The sequence below is a fragment of the Schistocerca piceifrons genome, chromosome X, assembly GCF_021461385.2.
Source record: "Schistocerca piceifrons isolate TAMUIC-IGC-003096 chromosome X, iqSchPice1.1, whole genome shotgun sequence".
NCBI classification, from domain to species: Eukaryota; Metazoa; Arthropoda; class Insecta; order Orthoptera; family Acrididae; genus Schistocerca; species Schistocerca piceifrons.
This window is the reverse complement of record NC_060149.1, coordinates 928,917,442-928,936,681: the sequence shown is the minus strand read 5'-3', so window position 1 is coordinate 928,936,681 and position 19,240 is coordinate 928,917,442. Positions and strand designations below refer to the sequence as shown.

The 19,240-nt window shown below is 40.5% G+C and overlaps 1 protein-coding gene across 3 annotated transcripts in view; it reads right to left on the bottom strand.

Annotated features, from left to right (window-relative positions):
- Window positions 1–19,240, bottom strand: part of LOC124721249 (SET and MYND domain-containing protein 4-like) — a 139,468-nt gene that overhangs the window by 60,178 nt on the left and 60,050 nt on the right. For all 3 annotated transcript variants that reach the window (XM_047246113.1, XM_047246114.1, XM_047246112.1), the window contains exon 7: window positions 18,303–18,525. In XM_047246113.1, the coding sequence (XP_047102069.1) occupies window positions 18,303–18,525 (223 nt within the window). The remainder of the gene's footprint in view (window positions 1–18,302; window positions 18,526–19,240) is intronic.

Below are 19,240 nucleotides of genomic sequence, written 5' to 3'. Positions count from 1 at the left end.
ATCATAGATATGGGCTTTCAGAGCCGAAGGCCCACTCATGTACCCTTGATGACTGCTCGACACAAAGCTTTACATCTCGCCTGGGTCCATCGGAACCAACACTGGACTGTAGATGGCTGGGCAGTGTGCAATTGGAGTGATTTGGGACCCCTGATACATCTAGATACGACTCTGAAAGGTGACATGTACATAAGCATCCTGTCTGATCACCTGCATCCATTAATGTCCATTGCGGATTCCGGCGGACTTCAGCAATTCCAGCAGGACAATGTGACACCCCGCACATTCAGAATTGATACACAGAGACTCCAGGAACAGTCTTCTGAGTATAAACACTTCCACTGGCCACCAAACTCTCCAGACATGAACATTATTGAGCATTGCCTTGCAACATGCTGTTCACAAGAGATCTCCAGCCCCTCGTACTCTTACAGATTTATGGACAGCCCTGCAGGATTCATGGTGTCAGTTCCCTCCAGCAGTACTTCAGACATTAGTTGAGTGCATGCCACCTTGTGTTGCGGCACTTCTGTGTGCTCGCAGGGCCCTACATGATATTAGGCAGGTGTACCAGTTTCTTTGGCTCTTCAGTGTATTTTACGAGGGGTATGTAATATTGTTAATGCTATGAAGACATTTGGTGTCAATGATTTCAAGCGTAGTAATGGGTACATGAATGAGTTTAACTCATAGACAACATTAGCTTTCAAATTTTATTTTAGGAGATAATATTAGCTATGAAGATATGTGCTGTATTACTGGTTGTGTATAACAGAAACCCACAAGATTACTCTCCACTTCAGGTTGCTGCAGTGGCAGGCAGAGTGAATTACGGTACACCCTACAAAGACAGTACATACAAATGCAGGATCATGTAAATTCCACCTTTTCCGCACAGAGAAATCTGTGCATATGAGGGTTGTCAGGAAGTGGTTATGGGGGGAATGAATACTTTCAAAGGATAGGGTCTTGGCTCTTTATGGAGACACACCTGCTAATGTCACCTCCACAGGTACAACAAGTGCAGATCGTTAACAGACAATGATTAGCGTTAGAAGGACAAAGTCTAATATACTATAGCTACACAATCTTCCATTCACAATTCTCCCTAGAGAGGGCAAGACATCTCAAGTCTTCTCACCACCTTGGACCAAATGCTACCCACCCAGAATGCTCGGATTTTAATCGAATAACTAGTTGGGCATATGCAACATCATCAGATTCATCACTTCGGGAACCCCCGTGTCAGTCACACTTGTAATTGAAAAGTTAACTAGTTCCAGGCACAGCAGAGAAGAGAATTCAGAGGACTAGAGTCTTCCAACTGGGTGAGACCGATGGCATGACCTTTATGCAAAAGGGCTCGTTGCTGCAGCAGGCAGCCACTTGCCGTAATGTGCTGGTGCAGCACTGCACCACAGCACCTGCTTAGGTGCTGCACCCTGCCTGTCGTTAGGTGACCAGCTAGTTAATGAACCCAGGGACACTTCGGCACAAGGCATATGTGGCATCTCTGGCAGCCCCACTACAACAAACCCACTTTGGCATGTATATATACTGGCTGTCCAGCCAGACTGGTGATCCAATCATAAGTCATCGAGTTTGCATCTGTTGTAGTGTTGGCTTCCACTGTGAGACCACTACTGATCTACCGTCTCCCTGCCAGGGGTTACAGCCACAGCATTGATGGGCCAAGTATGAAACTGAGGCCATCCCAGCCACTGAGCCACAGTCTTGGAACGTAAACAAAGGCCCCTACTGATACACTGCTATGACTCACCTCATCCCACCATCCCACACCAGAGAACACCTACCTACACCCTTTAGACATATTTTAAAATTCAAGCTGTCTCATCCTGTTTTTTACTCCTTAGTTTATGAAATTTAATTATGATGGATTCTCACTGAAATGTGAGTTGACTGATGATTACATACACTGTTGAAAATTAATGGCACTGGTATAGAGACATAAATTAAAAGCTTTGTTCCATATTGTGAAAGGCGCTCAAGCACTCATAAGTACAGTTTTATGGTGAATGATGATGTTGTTGTTGTTGTTGTTGTTTTTGTGATGATTTGAAGTTTGTTCTGAAACACACAATGTTCCAAAATACATGCAAAAAGAGATAAGGGCACGACACATGTACACCTCAATGGCCAAATGCTTACCCAGATGATATAATCAAAGGGAACACATTCCCTCCATGAATATGTTACATGTAAGGACAAGAAAAATCAATTTATTTAATGGTCAATTTTGGCGGTCTTTTTTGTCAATTTTGGTCTTTTACTGACAGTTCATTTTTCAAGAATTGTATGTTCTTTATTTCTATCTAATTCCACCGTTTTCAGAGTTATGGTGAAAATGAAAACATACCTATCAATTACATTATATTTATTTACATCACACAACACTTATTTGCATTACTGAAAAAGTAGCATTTACGTTAATTCTATTAAATATAGCTATTTGTAGGAAAGGTGACACTGTAACCGCACAATGTCAAAAGTTTTTGAAAAGAAAGAAGAGAACTCAGAAGTTAAGGCAATGCTGAGACCTTATTCTACTGATTCATCAGCACTTCACTATAGTGAAAAAGCAACTGCTCTTGAGTCTATATTTGAACAGGAACCCAAACTGATTTCATTACAACAACCGGATATTTGACAATGTCCACATTTCCTGCTAGCATGGAAAGTTGCTTTTCCACTGAATTTTGAAAGTATTTACATCCTTTCAGAATATCTACAGTGCAGAGACCTGTCATTTGAGGTATACATAACAGAGCCTTTACCATGTTGGCATTAACAGAGTTCCACCATGATCAACCTAGTGTTGAAACAAGACCCTATGGCTGTGAACACAGACTTGCATGGACTTGTTCCTTTAAGAGGTATCAGCCTGGTTTGATGGAACAATGCAGCACATTTCAGTGTCTCTTCACCTCTGCCTAAAGCAGTTGCCTCATATTTTTCAGAAGCTTGCTGGTTTTATATATAAAAAATTTCCTTTTCCCACAATAATGAAGCCATCTTCAAATGTTTTAATTTCAAACATACTTAACAGTTTTATTAGCCAACATCATATTTATTAGCCAACATCATATTTCCCTAGACTTTTGTACAACTAATCGTACCAAAAACAAGATGTTTAGGGGATAGTTTTTAATGTGGCACCTCAACTGTCATATGCAGGTATAAATATGAGAACGACAATAATATGGCACTTCAGCTTCACAAATACATAAATCAACATGACACCAGTTCCGTTTGCTTCTATCATACAGTCACAGCACAGGACATGTGACATCACACAAACATGTTCCTGGGTGTACAACAGAAAACTGACAGTGTTTATTTCAATGTTTATTCAGTAATATTTTTATTATTGTGAGAACAAAGTTTGTGACACCAGATGAATGTGTAGTGTAGTACAAGGTGTAGGTTACATAGAAAGGTGAAAATTTGGTTGAGTTGGTGAAGCCAATGGACTGGATTCCACAGAAACTAACATACTGTAGCATGTAGCATGATGTAAATTGTTCCATCTGTCATATGTGAAGACAGTGATGTGTGTATGAGGTCACCTATTGTGATATTTTGGTGATCTTTGAATCTGCTGGGCATATTTTGATTGGTGTATCTGACTTTCTACTAAGAAGTGAATAAGTCCTGAAACTCTGAGCGGTTGAAAAAAAAAATAATAATAAAAAATAAAAAAATAAAAAATCAGCCAACCACTTGCAAATAGAGGTTTGTTGGTGCCCTTGACCTAGGATTCAACAATTTTAATTTACTGGAACACTTCATCCAGGTTTCGATAATTTTAAAATTGTCTTCTTCAGAAAGTTTAATGGATCTGAACACATGTAATTGCTGATAGAGCAAACCAAGTGGTGGTCATGCCAATTTATGCATTTGTGAAGCCACAATGCAGTATTTGGTGATTTTCACATTTATACTTATGTACTTTAAAAATGTGCAATCTCACTCATGCACTGCATACAAGACTTCTCTTAAATGTGTCATTTTTTACACATAAATGTGTCAGGAAATTTGACATCCCTGAAAAAGCTGTTTACAGAAAAAGTTCATTGGAAGTAGAATATTTTTGTCTGAAGTCACATATAGGGTATCAGTTCCTTACATGAGAAGTAAACAGTCATTTTACGGCTACGTATGAACGTCAATGTAGAGAATAAAATCAAGATCTAATTTCAACATAACCTTCATTTATCAATTTAAGTAAACTGCTGTCATAATATTTATGACATTTTTATATGGGAAAATGTCAAATTTTTGCAAGTTTTGTGCAGCACCACCAATTTCACATAATGTCATTGAAAATACCCACTCTGCATTATTTTTCACATTATCGATTATACGAATTTTCCTGTCCCTGGTTATACACCATCATATGTGTAATCATTGGTATGGTCCATGTGCCGTCCCAAAAAAAAAAAATTGTAGTAAAAACTTAAGTCTGGATAGTGCCATTTATTATCATGTGAAAGAAGACTGGCCTGCTTCTGCTGCAAATCCTACACTTACCACATGAACAGCATGTGGAATAACATTTAAGAGAAAAAAATATTTTGGTGCTCTTTGAACCTGCTGGGAATATTTTGACTAGTGTCTTTGACATTCTACTAAGAAGTGAACAAGTCCTGAAACTCTGAGAGGTTGAAAAAAAATCAGCCAACCACTTGCAAATAAAGGTTTGTTGGCGCCCTTGACCTAGGATTCAACAATTTTAATTTACTGGAACACTTCACCCAGGTTTCGATAATTTTAAAATCATCTTCTTCAGAAAGTTTACTGGATTTGCACACACGTAATACCATAATGCTGCAATCCTTAGTCATGGCTTGTCATTATTTGTGTATTTAAGATTGGACGTCTCATATGACAAGAGCCATTTGGTTTTATTCAATGTACTTAATCTGCAGGCTATGTAATGAAGTTCTATCACACCTCCTGAAGAAGACAATTTTAAAATTGTCAAAACCTAGGTCAAAAGATTCAAATAAACCTTTATTTGCGATTGGTGGCTGATTTTTTTCAACCTCCCCAAGCTTACTGTCATACAGTTGCTGAAGTTACAGCCACATTTAAGATTTTAAGTCCTGAAACCACAGAGTTGATATCGCATGTACCACTTCAATGCAACAATCTACAGCATGACAGTGATACGATAAGTAGATTTGACAACCCTCCTGCACATACCTATTAAAACATCATTTATTGTGCCAACTTCCATAAAAACTTCATTGAAATTGCCAATAGTGTCTCACACAGTCCCATTTTGCTTCCTGGATACATACATATATCTGTTGTGTACATTACCATTACTTCCAGTTTGTTCACTAAACAATGTGTAAAAAATTTTGGTGATTTTATTTTTTACTTTTAGTCTTTGTGGTCTCTAGATTTTATACAGAACTAGATCTGGCTCAAACTAACTGAACCATCTACAGTTGAATAAGTACACACAAGAAAGAAGACACACGGTTACATTACGACTCATGTTATTCAGTGAGGTAAATATCTGAAAACACAGTTCAGGACTTTCATAAAGCGTGTGCGCGTGCACACACACACACACACACACACACACACACACACACACACACACACACACACTGATGAGCCAAAATATTATGACCACCTCCTTAATAGCTTGTTTGTCCGTCTTTGGAAGGAAATACATAACTGAATCTACATAGCAGGCATCCGACAGTTTGTTGGTAGGTTTGTGGAGGTATGTTGCATTAGATGTCAATGCACAGGTCATGCAATTTCCATAAATAATGGGCCATTGTTTTACGTACGTGGTGATAACACCTGATAGCGACCTAGCTGGGTTCCATGAGATTTACATCAGGTGAATTTGGTCACAGAGACATCAAGCGAGTTCACTATAATGCTCCTCAAGCCACTGTCATGCCATTCTGGCTCCAGGACACAGACAATTATACTGCTGAAAGAAGACTTTGTCATCAAGGAAGACATCAAGCATGAAGGGAGACAGGCGGTTCATAGCTGTCGCCGAGACTTCAGTAACTACCATAGGTCCCATGCAAGCACATGATGATGATGATGATGATTTTAGGTGAGGGGCGCTCTCGACACCTTGGTCATCAGCACCCTGACAAAAAGTCAGCATGCAAATCTCATGAGGGGTTACGAAGGCTGTCCCCACATGCAGAGCAGATCATAATGTATTAAAGTCAGCCTCCCTTCTCTACAAATCCAGGGATGAGGCCTGGCAGTTCACAAAATTTCACCACCCTTATAACACTGGAATAAGTATCTGCAAGGATGGTGGACAGATCTCCATCGAGACTGAGGGCTGCCCTAATATCAGTATATAGGACACACATTACCACAATATGCTGAATGGAAAGTGGCACACTACATACTTCACAGAGTGGTGGATCCTCCCACCAGAAGAGGAAGCAATGTGTTAAAGGGCTATGTCCGATGTGCAGTCTGGTAAGCAGAACCTCCTTCCATCGGTGAGGCTGACATGAAGTCCACCACACATCTGTGGTCTATTTGAGTGACCGCAGTTTGTTTTCTGTCACCTGCAACCATTCAGTCTCCCACTGACACAATGCATCTGTCAAAAAATGAGATGATGGTGTGCAACAGGATGGGACACTGATGGACAGTGCCATCCTGACATGCTTCCTTGGCGACTTTGTCGGCCATGTCATTGCCCTGTATCCTGTTGCGGCCAGGTAACCAGCAAAAGATCACCCTCTTGCCACGGTGTTGGAGCTGCTGTAAGGAGTCATGGGTGAGCTGAATCAGCTGGTCTATCCATTTGGTGAAGTCTGTGAACCCTCTCCAGTGCCACCAGAATGCCATAAAACTTTGCATTGTGATTTGTAAATTGTTCTGGGAGATGCACTTTAAAAAAAATTATGGAAGTCGTGAATTCCCTCCAGGAAGCCCTCTTCTGTTTTTTTATCACTCGCCTCACATGTGCTCTCGCAGGTCTGAAAGCATAAAGGTTTCCTGTAGTTTGAAGTTCCATAGAGCTGTTCGTCTGGCCCTGATTGCCAATCGACAGTCGCCATTCCACCAAGGTACAGGCCGCCGTCTGAGGTGGTTCCTAGACTGGGGGATGGACTCTGCGGCAGCCTGTTGGATCTCACAAGTGATATGGGCCACCGTCTCCCGTGCACAACCCTTTTGTTCAAAACTAGCCTGTCAAATGTACTATAAACAATTTGCCCTTTGTATCATCCATCTGCATGGTCTCCTGTCAGCCACCATCCTAGTTTGCCGATGGATCCATACCAGTAAGTGGTCACTAGAATGGAAATCTGGAGTCGCTTCCCACTGAACGGAGTCTGCAATAGCTGGGGAACAAAAATAAAGGTCAATGGCTGAAAAAGACCCTGTAGCTGTAGAAAAGTGTCTCATCTGACCCATGTTCAGACGGCAGATATTCTCAGAATGGATGAGTCGCTCGATCATCCGACCACTGGAGCAAGTGGCTGTTGAGTCCCACAGCACACTGTGTGCATTGAAGTATCCCACAAGGAGGAATGGGCATGGGAGCACCCGGAAGAGTTCTGCCAGTATGTCTACATCTAAAGCATCATTAGGTGGATGGTACAAAGAACACACTGTGATATTAAAGAGTGTGAGAACTTTCACAGCGATAGCTTGCATGGTCATGGTAAGATGGACAGTGGAGGAGTGGCATCTGTCATCAGTGAAAACAGCCAATCCACCTTTAGCCCTGTCTCCAATAGTACCATCCTCCCTGTACGGGTGGTAGCCCCATAATGTAGGTGTGTCGGTAACTTTAAGATACATTTCTTGCAAGCAGATGCAGAATGGTTTCTCCTGGACCAGGAGCTGTAATTCTTCCAAATGTGAGCGACACCCATTTGAATTCCACTGCAATACAGAAGTCCCTGTGGAAGCCATTGTTTAGCAATGGTTGTTCTTTTCTTTCTCCTTCGGAGGTGATGATTGATCAGGGAGGTCACAGGGAATGTTAGCCAGTTCCCGGCTGTCCAGTTCCTCTGATTGGAAGTCCATATCCTCAAGAGCACAGTTCCCACCAGAAAGGGAGAGAGCTCATCGATCCGAAGGTTTAATTACAGATTTCTTGAACTTGGAACTAGTTTTGGAAGAACATCTGTCTTTACCGATGGGAGGAGGTGGTTGCCTGGGTTGCGGGGACAGCTTAATTGGCTTCTGATGGTTGGTAGTGGTATGCGGCTTAGATGGTAAGTCCATTGCTGATGGCTTCCGAATGACTTCAGTTTCAAGTGAAGCGGTTCCCCCACAGGTACACCAACAAGTGCAGGTGTTCATACTCAAATCTGTGGTCTGAGTCTGTGCGGCAGCACCACACTTAGCAATTGGCATCTTAAAGGCTGATGCAAAAGAAGTAGCAAAAAAAAAAACAGAGGTTGCATAGCTTTGAAAGCTTTTTTAGCATCACCATAGTGTATGTGTCTCTTGACTTTCAACTCCTGAATTTTCAATAATAAATGAAAAGCACCAGTTTGCTTTTGTTCTACAATATTATTTTTATTGCTAACCGGTTTTCGGCTTACAAGGCCATCTTCAGGCATTTACTGAGTATTATCACCAAAGAAGTTAAATGTTAGCAGACAACACTGAACCACACTGGGTGACCCCCAGAGCAGTTTACACATTTCACAGGAAGTGTACAAGAATTACCAGATTCACGAGCTGAGCCTCCACAATTGCCACATGTAGCCCTCCCATTACATCCCCTAGTGGTATGGCCAAATCTTTGACATTTGTTGCATCACATTGGGTTCGGAACAAACGGGCAAACCTTAAGACGGATATAGTGTGCATGGACATGTTCAAGTAATTCTGGAGTACTAAACATTAGAATAAATGTTGCTGATTTTTCCAGTTTACCATTGACTCTCCTCATAGAGTTCTGCACACGGCAGGCGGCTACACGGGTAGCAGGGGTTGTGTGGCGTGGAATGGGCAGTTTTTTAGGTTAGATGGCCTCGGGCAAGTACAGAAAGAGCAACAGCCTCAAAGGGTGCGGGGCAAAGTCAGGACATGTGGGGACCAAGCAGCAATCGGTATTGTAATTGTAAACTGTCGAAGCTGCGTTGGTAAAGTACTGGAACTTCAAGCGCTGATAGAAAGCACTGAAGCTGAAATTGTTATAGGTACGGAAAGCTGGCTGAAGTCAGAGATAAATTCTGCTGAAATTTTTACAAAGGCACAGACGGTGTTTAGAAAGGATAGATTGCATGCGACCGGTGGTGGCATGTTTGTCGCTGTTAGTAGTAGTTTATCCTGTAGTGAAATAGAAGTCGATAGTTCCTGTGAATTACTATGGGTGGAGGTTATACTCAACAACTGAGCTAGGTTAATAATTGGCTGCTTTTACTGAAATCCCAACTCAGCAGCATTAGTGGCAGAACAACTGAGAGAAAATCTGGAATACATTTCACATAAATTTCCTGAGCATGTTATAGTCTTAGGTGGAGATTTCAATTTACCAGATATAGACTGGGACACTCAGATGTTTAGGACAGGTGGTAGGTACAGAGCATTGAGTGACATTATACTGAGTGCACTATCCAAAAATTACCTCGAGCAATTAAACAGACAACTGACTCGTGGAGATAACATCTTGGACCTACTGATAAACAGACACGAACTTTTCGACTCTGCAAGCGCAGAACAGGGAATCAGTGATCATAAGGCCGTTGCAGCATCCCTGAATATGGAAGTAAATAGGAACATAAAAAAAAAAAAGGAGGAAGGTTTATCTGTTTAGCAAGAGTAATAGGAGGCAGATTTCAGACTATTTTTTATTTATCTATTTATTTATTGTTCCGTGGGACTAAATTAAGGAGAAGTCTCCATGGTCATGGAACGAGTCAATACATGGAATTAAACACGATAGTAGAAACAGATAAAATGAAATATAAAAAAAACATATCCAGGCGATAAGTCTTAAGTTTAAATAAAGAAAATCAGCAATGTAACACTGGAATTTGCTAAATTTTTTAGCTCTTCCAGGAGCTCCTCAACAGAATCGGAGGAGTGAGCCATGAGGAAACTCTTCAGTTTAGACTTAAAAGTGTTTGGGCTACTGCTAAGATTTTTGAGTTCTTGTGGTAGCCTATTGAAAATGGATGCAGCAGAATACTGCACTCCTTTCTGCACAAGAGTCAAGGAAGTGCATTCCACATGCAGATTTGATTTCTGCCTAGTATTAACCAACTGAAAGCTGCAAACTCTTGGGAATAGATTAATATTGCTAACAGCAAACGACATTAAAGAAAATATATACTGTGAGGGCAATGTCAGAATTCCCAGACTATTGAATAGGGGTCGACAAGAGGTTCTCGAACTTACACCACATATAGCTCGAACAGCCCGTTTTTGAGCCAAAAATACCCTTTTTGAATCAGAAGAATTACCCCAAAAAATAATACCATGCAACGTAAGCGTATGAAAATATGGGAAGTAGACTACTTTTCGTGTTGAACTGTCACTTATTTCAGATACTGTTCTAATGGTAAATAAAGCAGCATTTAGTTTCTGAACAAGATCCTGGACGTGGGCTTCCCACAACAGTTTACTATCTATCCGAACGCCTAGGAACTTGAACTGTTCCGTCTCGCTTATAATATGCCCATTCTGTCTGATCAAAATATCAATTCTTTTTTAATTGTAAGCTAGAAACTGCAAAAACTGAGTCTTACTGTGATTTAGCAGCAAATTATTTTCCACAAGCCACGAACTTATTTCATGAACTACATTATTTGATACTGTTTCAATATTACACACAAGATCCTTCACTACCAAGCTGGTGTCATCAGCAAACAGAAATATTTTTGAATCACCTGTAATACTAGAAGGCATATCATTTATATAAATAAGAAACAGCAGTGGCCCCAGCACCGACCCTTGGGGAACGCCCCATTGGGACTGAACATCACTACCACTCTCAATATTGCGGAGAATTACCTTCTGCTTTCTGTTCTTAAAGTAAGAGGCGAACCAACTGTAAGCTACTCCTCTTACTCCATAATGGTCCAACTTCTGCAGTAATATTTTGTGGTCAACACAGTCAAAAGCCTTCCTTAAATCAAAGAAAACACCTAGCGTTCGCAACCTTTTATTTAATCCATCCGAAACCTCACAGAGAAAAGAGAATATAGCATTTTCAGTTGTTAAACTGTTTCTAAAACCAAACTGTACATTTGACAGCAAATTATGTGAATTTAAATGCTCCAGTAACCTTGTATATACAACCCTCTCGATAACTTTAGCAAACACCGATGGCATAGATATAGGTCTAAAATTGTCAACATTATCCCTGTCTCCCTTTTTATAAAGTGGCTTCACTACCGAGTATTTTAATCGGTCAGGAAACCGACCACTCCTAAAGGAAAAGTACTGGGCTAACATACATAGAACAATACTTCAGCATTCTGCTAGATACCCCATCATATCTATGAGAGCTCTTGGTCTTTAGTGATTTAATTATTAACTCAATCTCCCTCTTGTCAGTATCATGGAGGAGCATTTCAGGTAACAGTCTCGGAACACTTTTTTCTGAAACCGCTATGTGATGCCCTGTTGGGACTAGGTTTCTATTTAGTTCACCTGCTATATTCAGAAAGTGATTATTAAATATTGTACATATACGCGACTTATCAGTAACACGGACATTCCCACTACGCACTGATTCTATATCCTCAACCTGTCTCTGCAGACCAGCCACTTCCTTTACGACTGACCATATGGTTTTAATTTTATCCTGAGACTTAGCTATTCTATCTGCATACCACATACTTTTTGCCTTCCTAATAACATTTTTAAGCACCTTACAATACTGTTTGTAATGGGCTGCTGCATTTAGATTCTGACTGTTTCTAACGTTTTGATATAATTGCCACTTTGTTCTACAAGATATTCTTATCCCACTAGTCAGCCACCCAGGCTGCATGTTTGTGCTAGTACCCTGTTTTGAACGTTCTAACGGAAAGCAACTTTCAAAGAGCACGAGAAAAGTCTTGAGGAAAGCATTATATTTATCGTCTACTGTATCAGCACTATAAACATCTTGCCACTCTTGTTCCTTGATAAGGTTTACAAAGGTCTCTACAGCAACTGGATCAGTTTTCCTAAACAGTTGATAACTATATTTAACATGTGTTGCAGCACAAAAATCTTTTAGAATTAAAAGTTGTGCATCATGATCTGAAAGGCCATTCACCTTTTTGCCAACAGAATGCCCTTCTAGTAATGAGGAATGAACAAAAATGTTGTCTACGGTTGTTCTACTGTTCCCTTGCACTCTCGTTGGAAAGAATACAGTTTGCATAAGATTATACGAATTAAGGAGGTCTACCAGTATCCTTTTCCTTGCACAATCACTTATACAATTAATGTTGAAGTCACCACACATAACTAACTTTTTGTATTTCCTATAAAGTGAACCAAGAACCTCCTCTAGCTTTAGCAAAAATGTTGTGAAGTCGGAGTCTGGGGATCCATAAATAACAACAGTTAGAAGTTTAGCTCCATTAAATTTAACCACACCCGCACAACATTCAAACACCTTTTCAGTGCAGTAGTTTGAAACATCAATTGACTCAAATGGGATGCCATTTTTCACATACATGGCTACTCCCCCACACCGCAAAGAGCTCCTAGAAAAGCTGCCAGCCAAGCTGTACCCTGGTAAAGGAACCCTCTGAATTATCTCCTTATTTAAGAAGTGTTCAGATATACCAATAATTTCAGAGTCAACACCTATAAGCAGTTCACTAACTTTACCTCTAATACTTTGTATATTTTGATGAAATATACTAATTACCTCATTACTCGGATATGTAAGCTTTGTCGAAAGTGTATCCTTTGTTAGGCAGACTTCCCTTAAGCAGTAATACCGATCAGCTGACTTCAATCTAGAAAAGGTGCAGCTCTAACACCCACTACTGCTGGAATTTTCCCATTAGTGATCCCACCACCCCCACCTATGCTGTCACCTATAAGCTTTGCCAACCTCCCCTTCCCATACCTGTTGAGGTGCAGGCCATGTCTAGTGAAACCTGTCCTGCTGATAGACTCCACCGACACCACTGAAATGTGACTCATGCTTTCTGTCATCAGCGCACCCCCAAGTCTCATGTTATTACGCCTGATGGCTGTATTAACATGAGGCCGATCGTGATGCTGAAACAGTTCCACGAAACGCACATTCGTGTTGCCAGTCTGAGTGACTATCTTTTCCAGGTTACCATCTATGTCATACTCCCCATCCCTATCAATACTATTACCAGCCCCACCCACAATCACTACCTGATCCTCTTTAGCAAAATCCCTACATAACCCCCCCTATGTTAACAGTCACCTGAGCCAATCCTGCATTAGGCTTCACAATGCTGGTGACCTGGTACTCACTCCCCAACACTTCCTGCAACTGCTGGCCTACACCTCTACCTAACAGATCAAAACGAAAATTTCTGTTCCGACACTGACAATGTTGAGTGTTTATTGAAAAAGTTCAAGGCAATCGTAAAATGCATTTTAGACAGGTACGTGCTGAGTAAAACTGTGAGGGACAGGAAAAACCCACCGTGGTTCAACAACAAAATTAGGAAACTACTGCGAAAGCGAAGAGAGCTTCACTGCAAATTTAAAGACAGCCAAAATCTCTCAGACAAACAGAAGCTAAATGATGTCAAAGTTAGCGTAAGGAGGGATATGCGTGAAGCGTTCAGTGAATTTGAAAGTAAAATTCTACGTACTGACTTGACAGGAAATCCTAGGAAATTCTGGTCTTACGTTAAATCAGTAAGTGGATCGAAACAGCTTATACAGATACTCTGGAATGATAATGGCATTGAAACAGAGGATGACACACATAAAGCTGAAATACTAAACACCCTTTTCCAAAGCTATTTCACAGAGGAAGATCGCACTGCAGTTCCTTCTCTAAATCCTCGCACGAACGGAAAAATGGCAGACATCGAAATAAGTGTCCAAGGACTAGAAATGCAACTGAAATCACTCAACAGAGGAAAGTCCACTAGACCTGACGGGATACCAGTTTGATTCTACACAGAGTACACGAAAGAACTTGCCCCCCTTCTAACAGCCATGTACCGCAAGTCTCTAGAGGAACGGAAGGTTCCAAATGATTGGAAAAGAACACAGGTAGTTCCAGTTTTCAAGAAGGGTTGTCGAGCAGATGCGCAAAACTATAGGCCTATATCTCTGACATCAATCTGTTGCAGAATTTTAGAACATGTGTCTTGCTCGCGTATCATGTCATTTCTGGAAACCCAGAATCTACTCTGTAGGAATCAACATGGATTCTGGAAACAGCAATCGTGTGAGACCCAACTCGCTTTATTTGTTCATGAGACCCAGAAAATATTAGGTACAGGCTCCCAAGTAGATGCCATTTTCCTTGACTTCCGGAAGGGGTTCGATATAGTTCCGCACGGGCACCTGATAAAGTAGGAGCCTACAGAATATCAGACAAGCTGTGTGGCTGGATTGAAGAGTTTTTAGCAAACAGAACACAGCATATTGTTCTCAATGGAGAGATGTCTACAGACATTAAAGTAACCTCTGGCGTGCCACAGGGGAGTCTTATGGGACCATTGATTTGCACAATATATATAAATGACCTAGTAGATAGTGTCTGAAATTTCATGCGGCTTTTCGCAGATGATGCTGTAGTATACAGAGAAGTTGCAGCATTAGAAAATTGCAGTGAAATGCAGGAAGATCTACAGCGGATAGGCACTTGGTGCAGGGAGTGGCAACTGACCCTTAACATAGACAAATGTATTGCAAATACATAGAAAGAAGGATCCTTTATTGTATGGTTATATGATAGCAGAACAAATACCGGTAGCAGTTAGTTCTGTAAAATATCTGGGAGTATGTGTACGGAACGATTTGAAGTGGAATGATCATATAAAATTAAATGTTGGTAAGGCGGGTGCCAGGTTGAGATTCATTGGGAGAGGCCTTAGAAAATGTAGTCCATCAACAAAGGAGGTGGCTTACAAAACACTCGTTCGAACTATACTTGAGTATTGCTCATCAGTGTGGGATCCGTACCACGTCGGGTTGACAGAGGAGATAGAGAAGATCCAAAGAAGAGCGGCGCGTTTCGTCACAGGGTTATTTGGTAAGCGAGATAGCGTTACGGAGATGTTTGGCAAACTCAAGTGGCAGACTCTGCAAGAGAGGTGCTCTGCATCGCAGTGTAGCTTGCTGTCCAGGTTTTGAGAGGGTGCATTTCTGGGTGAAGTATCGAATATATTACTTCCCCCTACTTATCTACTTATACCTCCCAATGAGATCACAAATGTAAAATTAAAGAGATTCGAGTGCGCACGAAGGCTTTCCGGCAGTCGTTCTTCCCACAAACCATATGCGACTGGAACAGGAAAGGGAGGTAATGACAGTGGCACGTAAAGTGCCCTCCACCACACACCGTTGGGTGACTTGCGGAGTATAAATGTAGATGTAGATGTAGATGCCCATATTTTTCCATTCTTCACATAACTCCACATATAGTCCACCTCCATTATATCAGAGTGGGTAATCACACCCTTACTAAAGTTAAGGGTGTTATGCAACTCAGACTCGACTGGGTAGTCACCTAAGGCCTTACATACCAGGAGCTTAGATATTTGGGTTGCATTAGCAGTTTCAACTTCAAGTGTTCCATTACGAAATTATTTGACACTTTTGAGGGACCCAGCAATATCTTACAATGCCTTGAGAATGTAGAAAAGGGATACCTTCTCAAAGGTTCCCCCTATTCGTTTGATCATAATGAGAGTGTTATGGCACACTAATGCCCTGTTACTATGACTCTGAGACAACTTTTCACGAGGACTAACCAACCGAGTTCTCTTTGATGAGTGGCTGTAGGTACTACCTGACGGTACACCCATCCCATCAGGAGTAGTAGTTTGATGAGACTATTCCATACTGCTAGGGGAACAACCATTGACTCAGGTAGAGCCCTGCATGCCTGAGCAAGCCTTGTACAACTGGCAGGGGAAAGGGGGGGGGGGGGGGGGCAGGCGCCCTAGTTGTTGCCCGCTAGAGACTGTTTTATCTCAACAGACATTTATCTCATCAGTACGTAGCACACCTTGAGGTTGGGGATTTTCTATAGAGGTGTGTAGCTTCCTCACAATCCAGGCGGTAATGCCAAGACCCCCTTCTTCAAAACACATAACATTCCACAGCATTATACTGCTCCCAACAGATGTGTCCATAGTGTGCTGCACATTTCAAGCCACTGTTCACCTCAATGACAGTATTTGTGGAGACGACCATCAACCTAGTGTAGCAAAAATGTGATTTGCCCAAAGAGTCGACATATTTCCATTGCTTAGTGGTCAAATCCTGGTGGTCCCATGCCCACTGTAATCATAATTGACGATGTCATAGGGTGAACATGTGAATGACTGCTGCAGAGCTCCATGTTCAACAATGTACGATGAACAGTGTGCTCTGAAACACTTGTGTGTGCACCAGCATTGTGCTCTTTCGGCAGAGCTGTCGCAGATCACTATCAATCCTACTTTACAGAGCATACAAGCCTCCGTACCCTACGTTCTGTGAAGAATCATGGATGTCCAACCATTCAAGGCCTAGTGGTGGCTTCACAAGAGTGGATCTTTCCATAGATGCTCACGACAGTAGAACATGAATATTCGACTAGCTTCGCTATTTTCAAGATAATCATTCATTGGTTCTGCGTAATAATAACCTGACATATGTCAATGTCACTTATCCCCATGGATTTCCCTATTTGCAGCCCATATCTTTGCTACAGTGTTCCCTCACCTGTGTCTGCTCTGCTTACATACTTTTTTTACTGTGTCACATGCCCACAACGCCAGCAGGTGACATCCAATGTCGCGGTGGGCAGTGTCATAATGTTTTGACTCATCAGTGTACTGTACAATGCCATTCATGTCTGGTACTAACAACAAAGTGGAGAGATGAAGAGGATTAGTGGTTAATTGCTTTTGTCAAAAAGAGGGCTTTGGGAATGGTGCAAAGGATTGGATTTCATAAAGATGGGACAGGAAATTAGTTGTGGTCTTTCTAAACAAGCCATCCTGGGATCCACTTGAAGGGATTCTCAAGTTTTGGAATTTTAACCCACCTACTTTCAAATGCAAGTCCAGTGCTGTAACCACTATGTCATCTCTCTCAGAGCTATTACCTACTGTCTCATAGCTTACAGTCTTTTAATCTTATTCTCAAGCCAGTTTTTGTCTGTTATTCATTTATGGAAAACTCAAAGCAGAAAACAAATAGTCTGTATTGTTACAACCATTCCCCTGTGCTCATTAGGAATTTTATCGCATAGGCCACACTAAACAGAAAAAGGAAATTTTATGTTATATTATGGTCCCTCAATACCATTACAGGCTTGCTTGTATGTAGAATTTTAATGAATGTAAAGATTACACGTCAAGTTGCAGACAGGCACAACAAAAGACTGTTACACATTGAGCTTTCAGCCAAAGCCTTCTTCAGAGAGAGAGAGAGAGAGAGAAAAAAAAACACATACTCACATCAACACCAGCAAGCACACCTCGAACACCCATGATTGCTATCTCTTGCTGCTCCTGCCAGAAAGGCCAAAGGCTTTGGCCAAAAGCTCATTGTGTAACAGTCTTTTTGTTGTGCCTGTCTGCAATTCAAATTTTCATCTTTACAATGCTCCTTTTTATAATATTGTTGATATTCCAAGGTGGACTTCCCACTGTTTGAATTTTAATAGTCTGTATTTAACATTTAACTTGTGTAATTTTATTATTACGTAGTACTTCAACAAGCTAGTTATGATGTTAGTTTCTGGTCTGAAATTTACAGCAACATAATCTCACTATTACATAATTCTGAAATTAGATGGCTTTAATATCCAGTATGAAGAGTAGTTTCATACAGCTCTCCATACTAGCCCATTCTGTAAAAGTATCTTCACCCCTACTCTAATACTTCAACCAACCTCCACTTGAATTTGGTTCATATCCTCTTTGCTAGGCATTATAAGATATTCTGTTGCCCAAATTTCAACATTTGTCTACCACTTTTATTGCTTCATTTCCTAATTTAATTCCTTCAGCATCACCTGATTAAATATTAATTAAATTAGCTAGTTATAATGTAAGATTTTTGCATGAACTTAATTGTAACATAACACCATGAAATAAAAAATAAATGGTTAGAAGTTGGAAATATTATGAACACGCAAAACAAACCTGACAATTGATGGATTGCAAGAATGGTTGAAAAGTGCCAGGGTGGGGTACAAGCCACCACCAAGGAAAACAGACTTTGCAGTTCCATCCTTATTCAAGATTATCTCTGATATTTCATGAGCATTAAACTGAAGCAATTCTAGGTGATGAAGCAGCAGACCTCCAATGAATGCTTCATTCTCAGTTAATTCGCCTTCAATTTTGTCCTCAGATATGCTGGTTCCTGCATTGAATATTGAATTAAGTAATTTAATTTGTTACTACAGAAGTCAAAGGAACATAATTATCAAGATAGTGTTTCTACAGCATTTACAGTATAACATGTATTTGATTGTTCACTCTGTCACATTTCCTTTTTTTGTATACAGGTAACACACGGCACAAGAAGATTAATATTTCTTTAATTTTCTACTATTATTCTACTATATGGGGAATTTTTTTAATAGTTTTCTTCTTATGTTTTCCCTACAGTCAAGTATGAACATATACATAGGGTGCAACATTATGATGTGTAGTTTTACTTCAAAGCTGATATACAATCATACAGCTGACCTAGCTAGATGTGCATGCATGGAATGTCAAGCTGTATGTCGGTCACTTGTACGAATTTAATAATAATAATAATAATGTTGGTTGGGGACTGACCATGACAGCAAGCAGCATTTGTAATTTTACAAAACACACAATTGAAGCATATCATAACTTAATGAAGGACTCTATACACTCTGGACACAATTATATACCACAATCAAAATCAGTGTGGGACATATCACACATATTATAACTTGAAACTTTTTTTTTAATATTATTATTGCAATGAGTTAATTTGTAAGTACAGGGTAATTACAAATGATTGAAGCGATTTCACAGCTCTACAATAACTTTATTATTTGAGATATTTTCACAATGCTTTGCACACACATACAAAAACTCAAAAA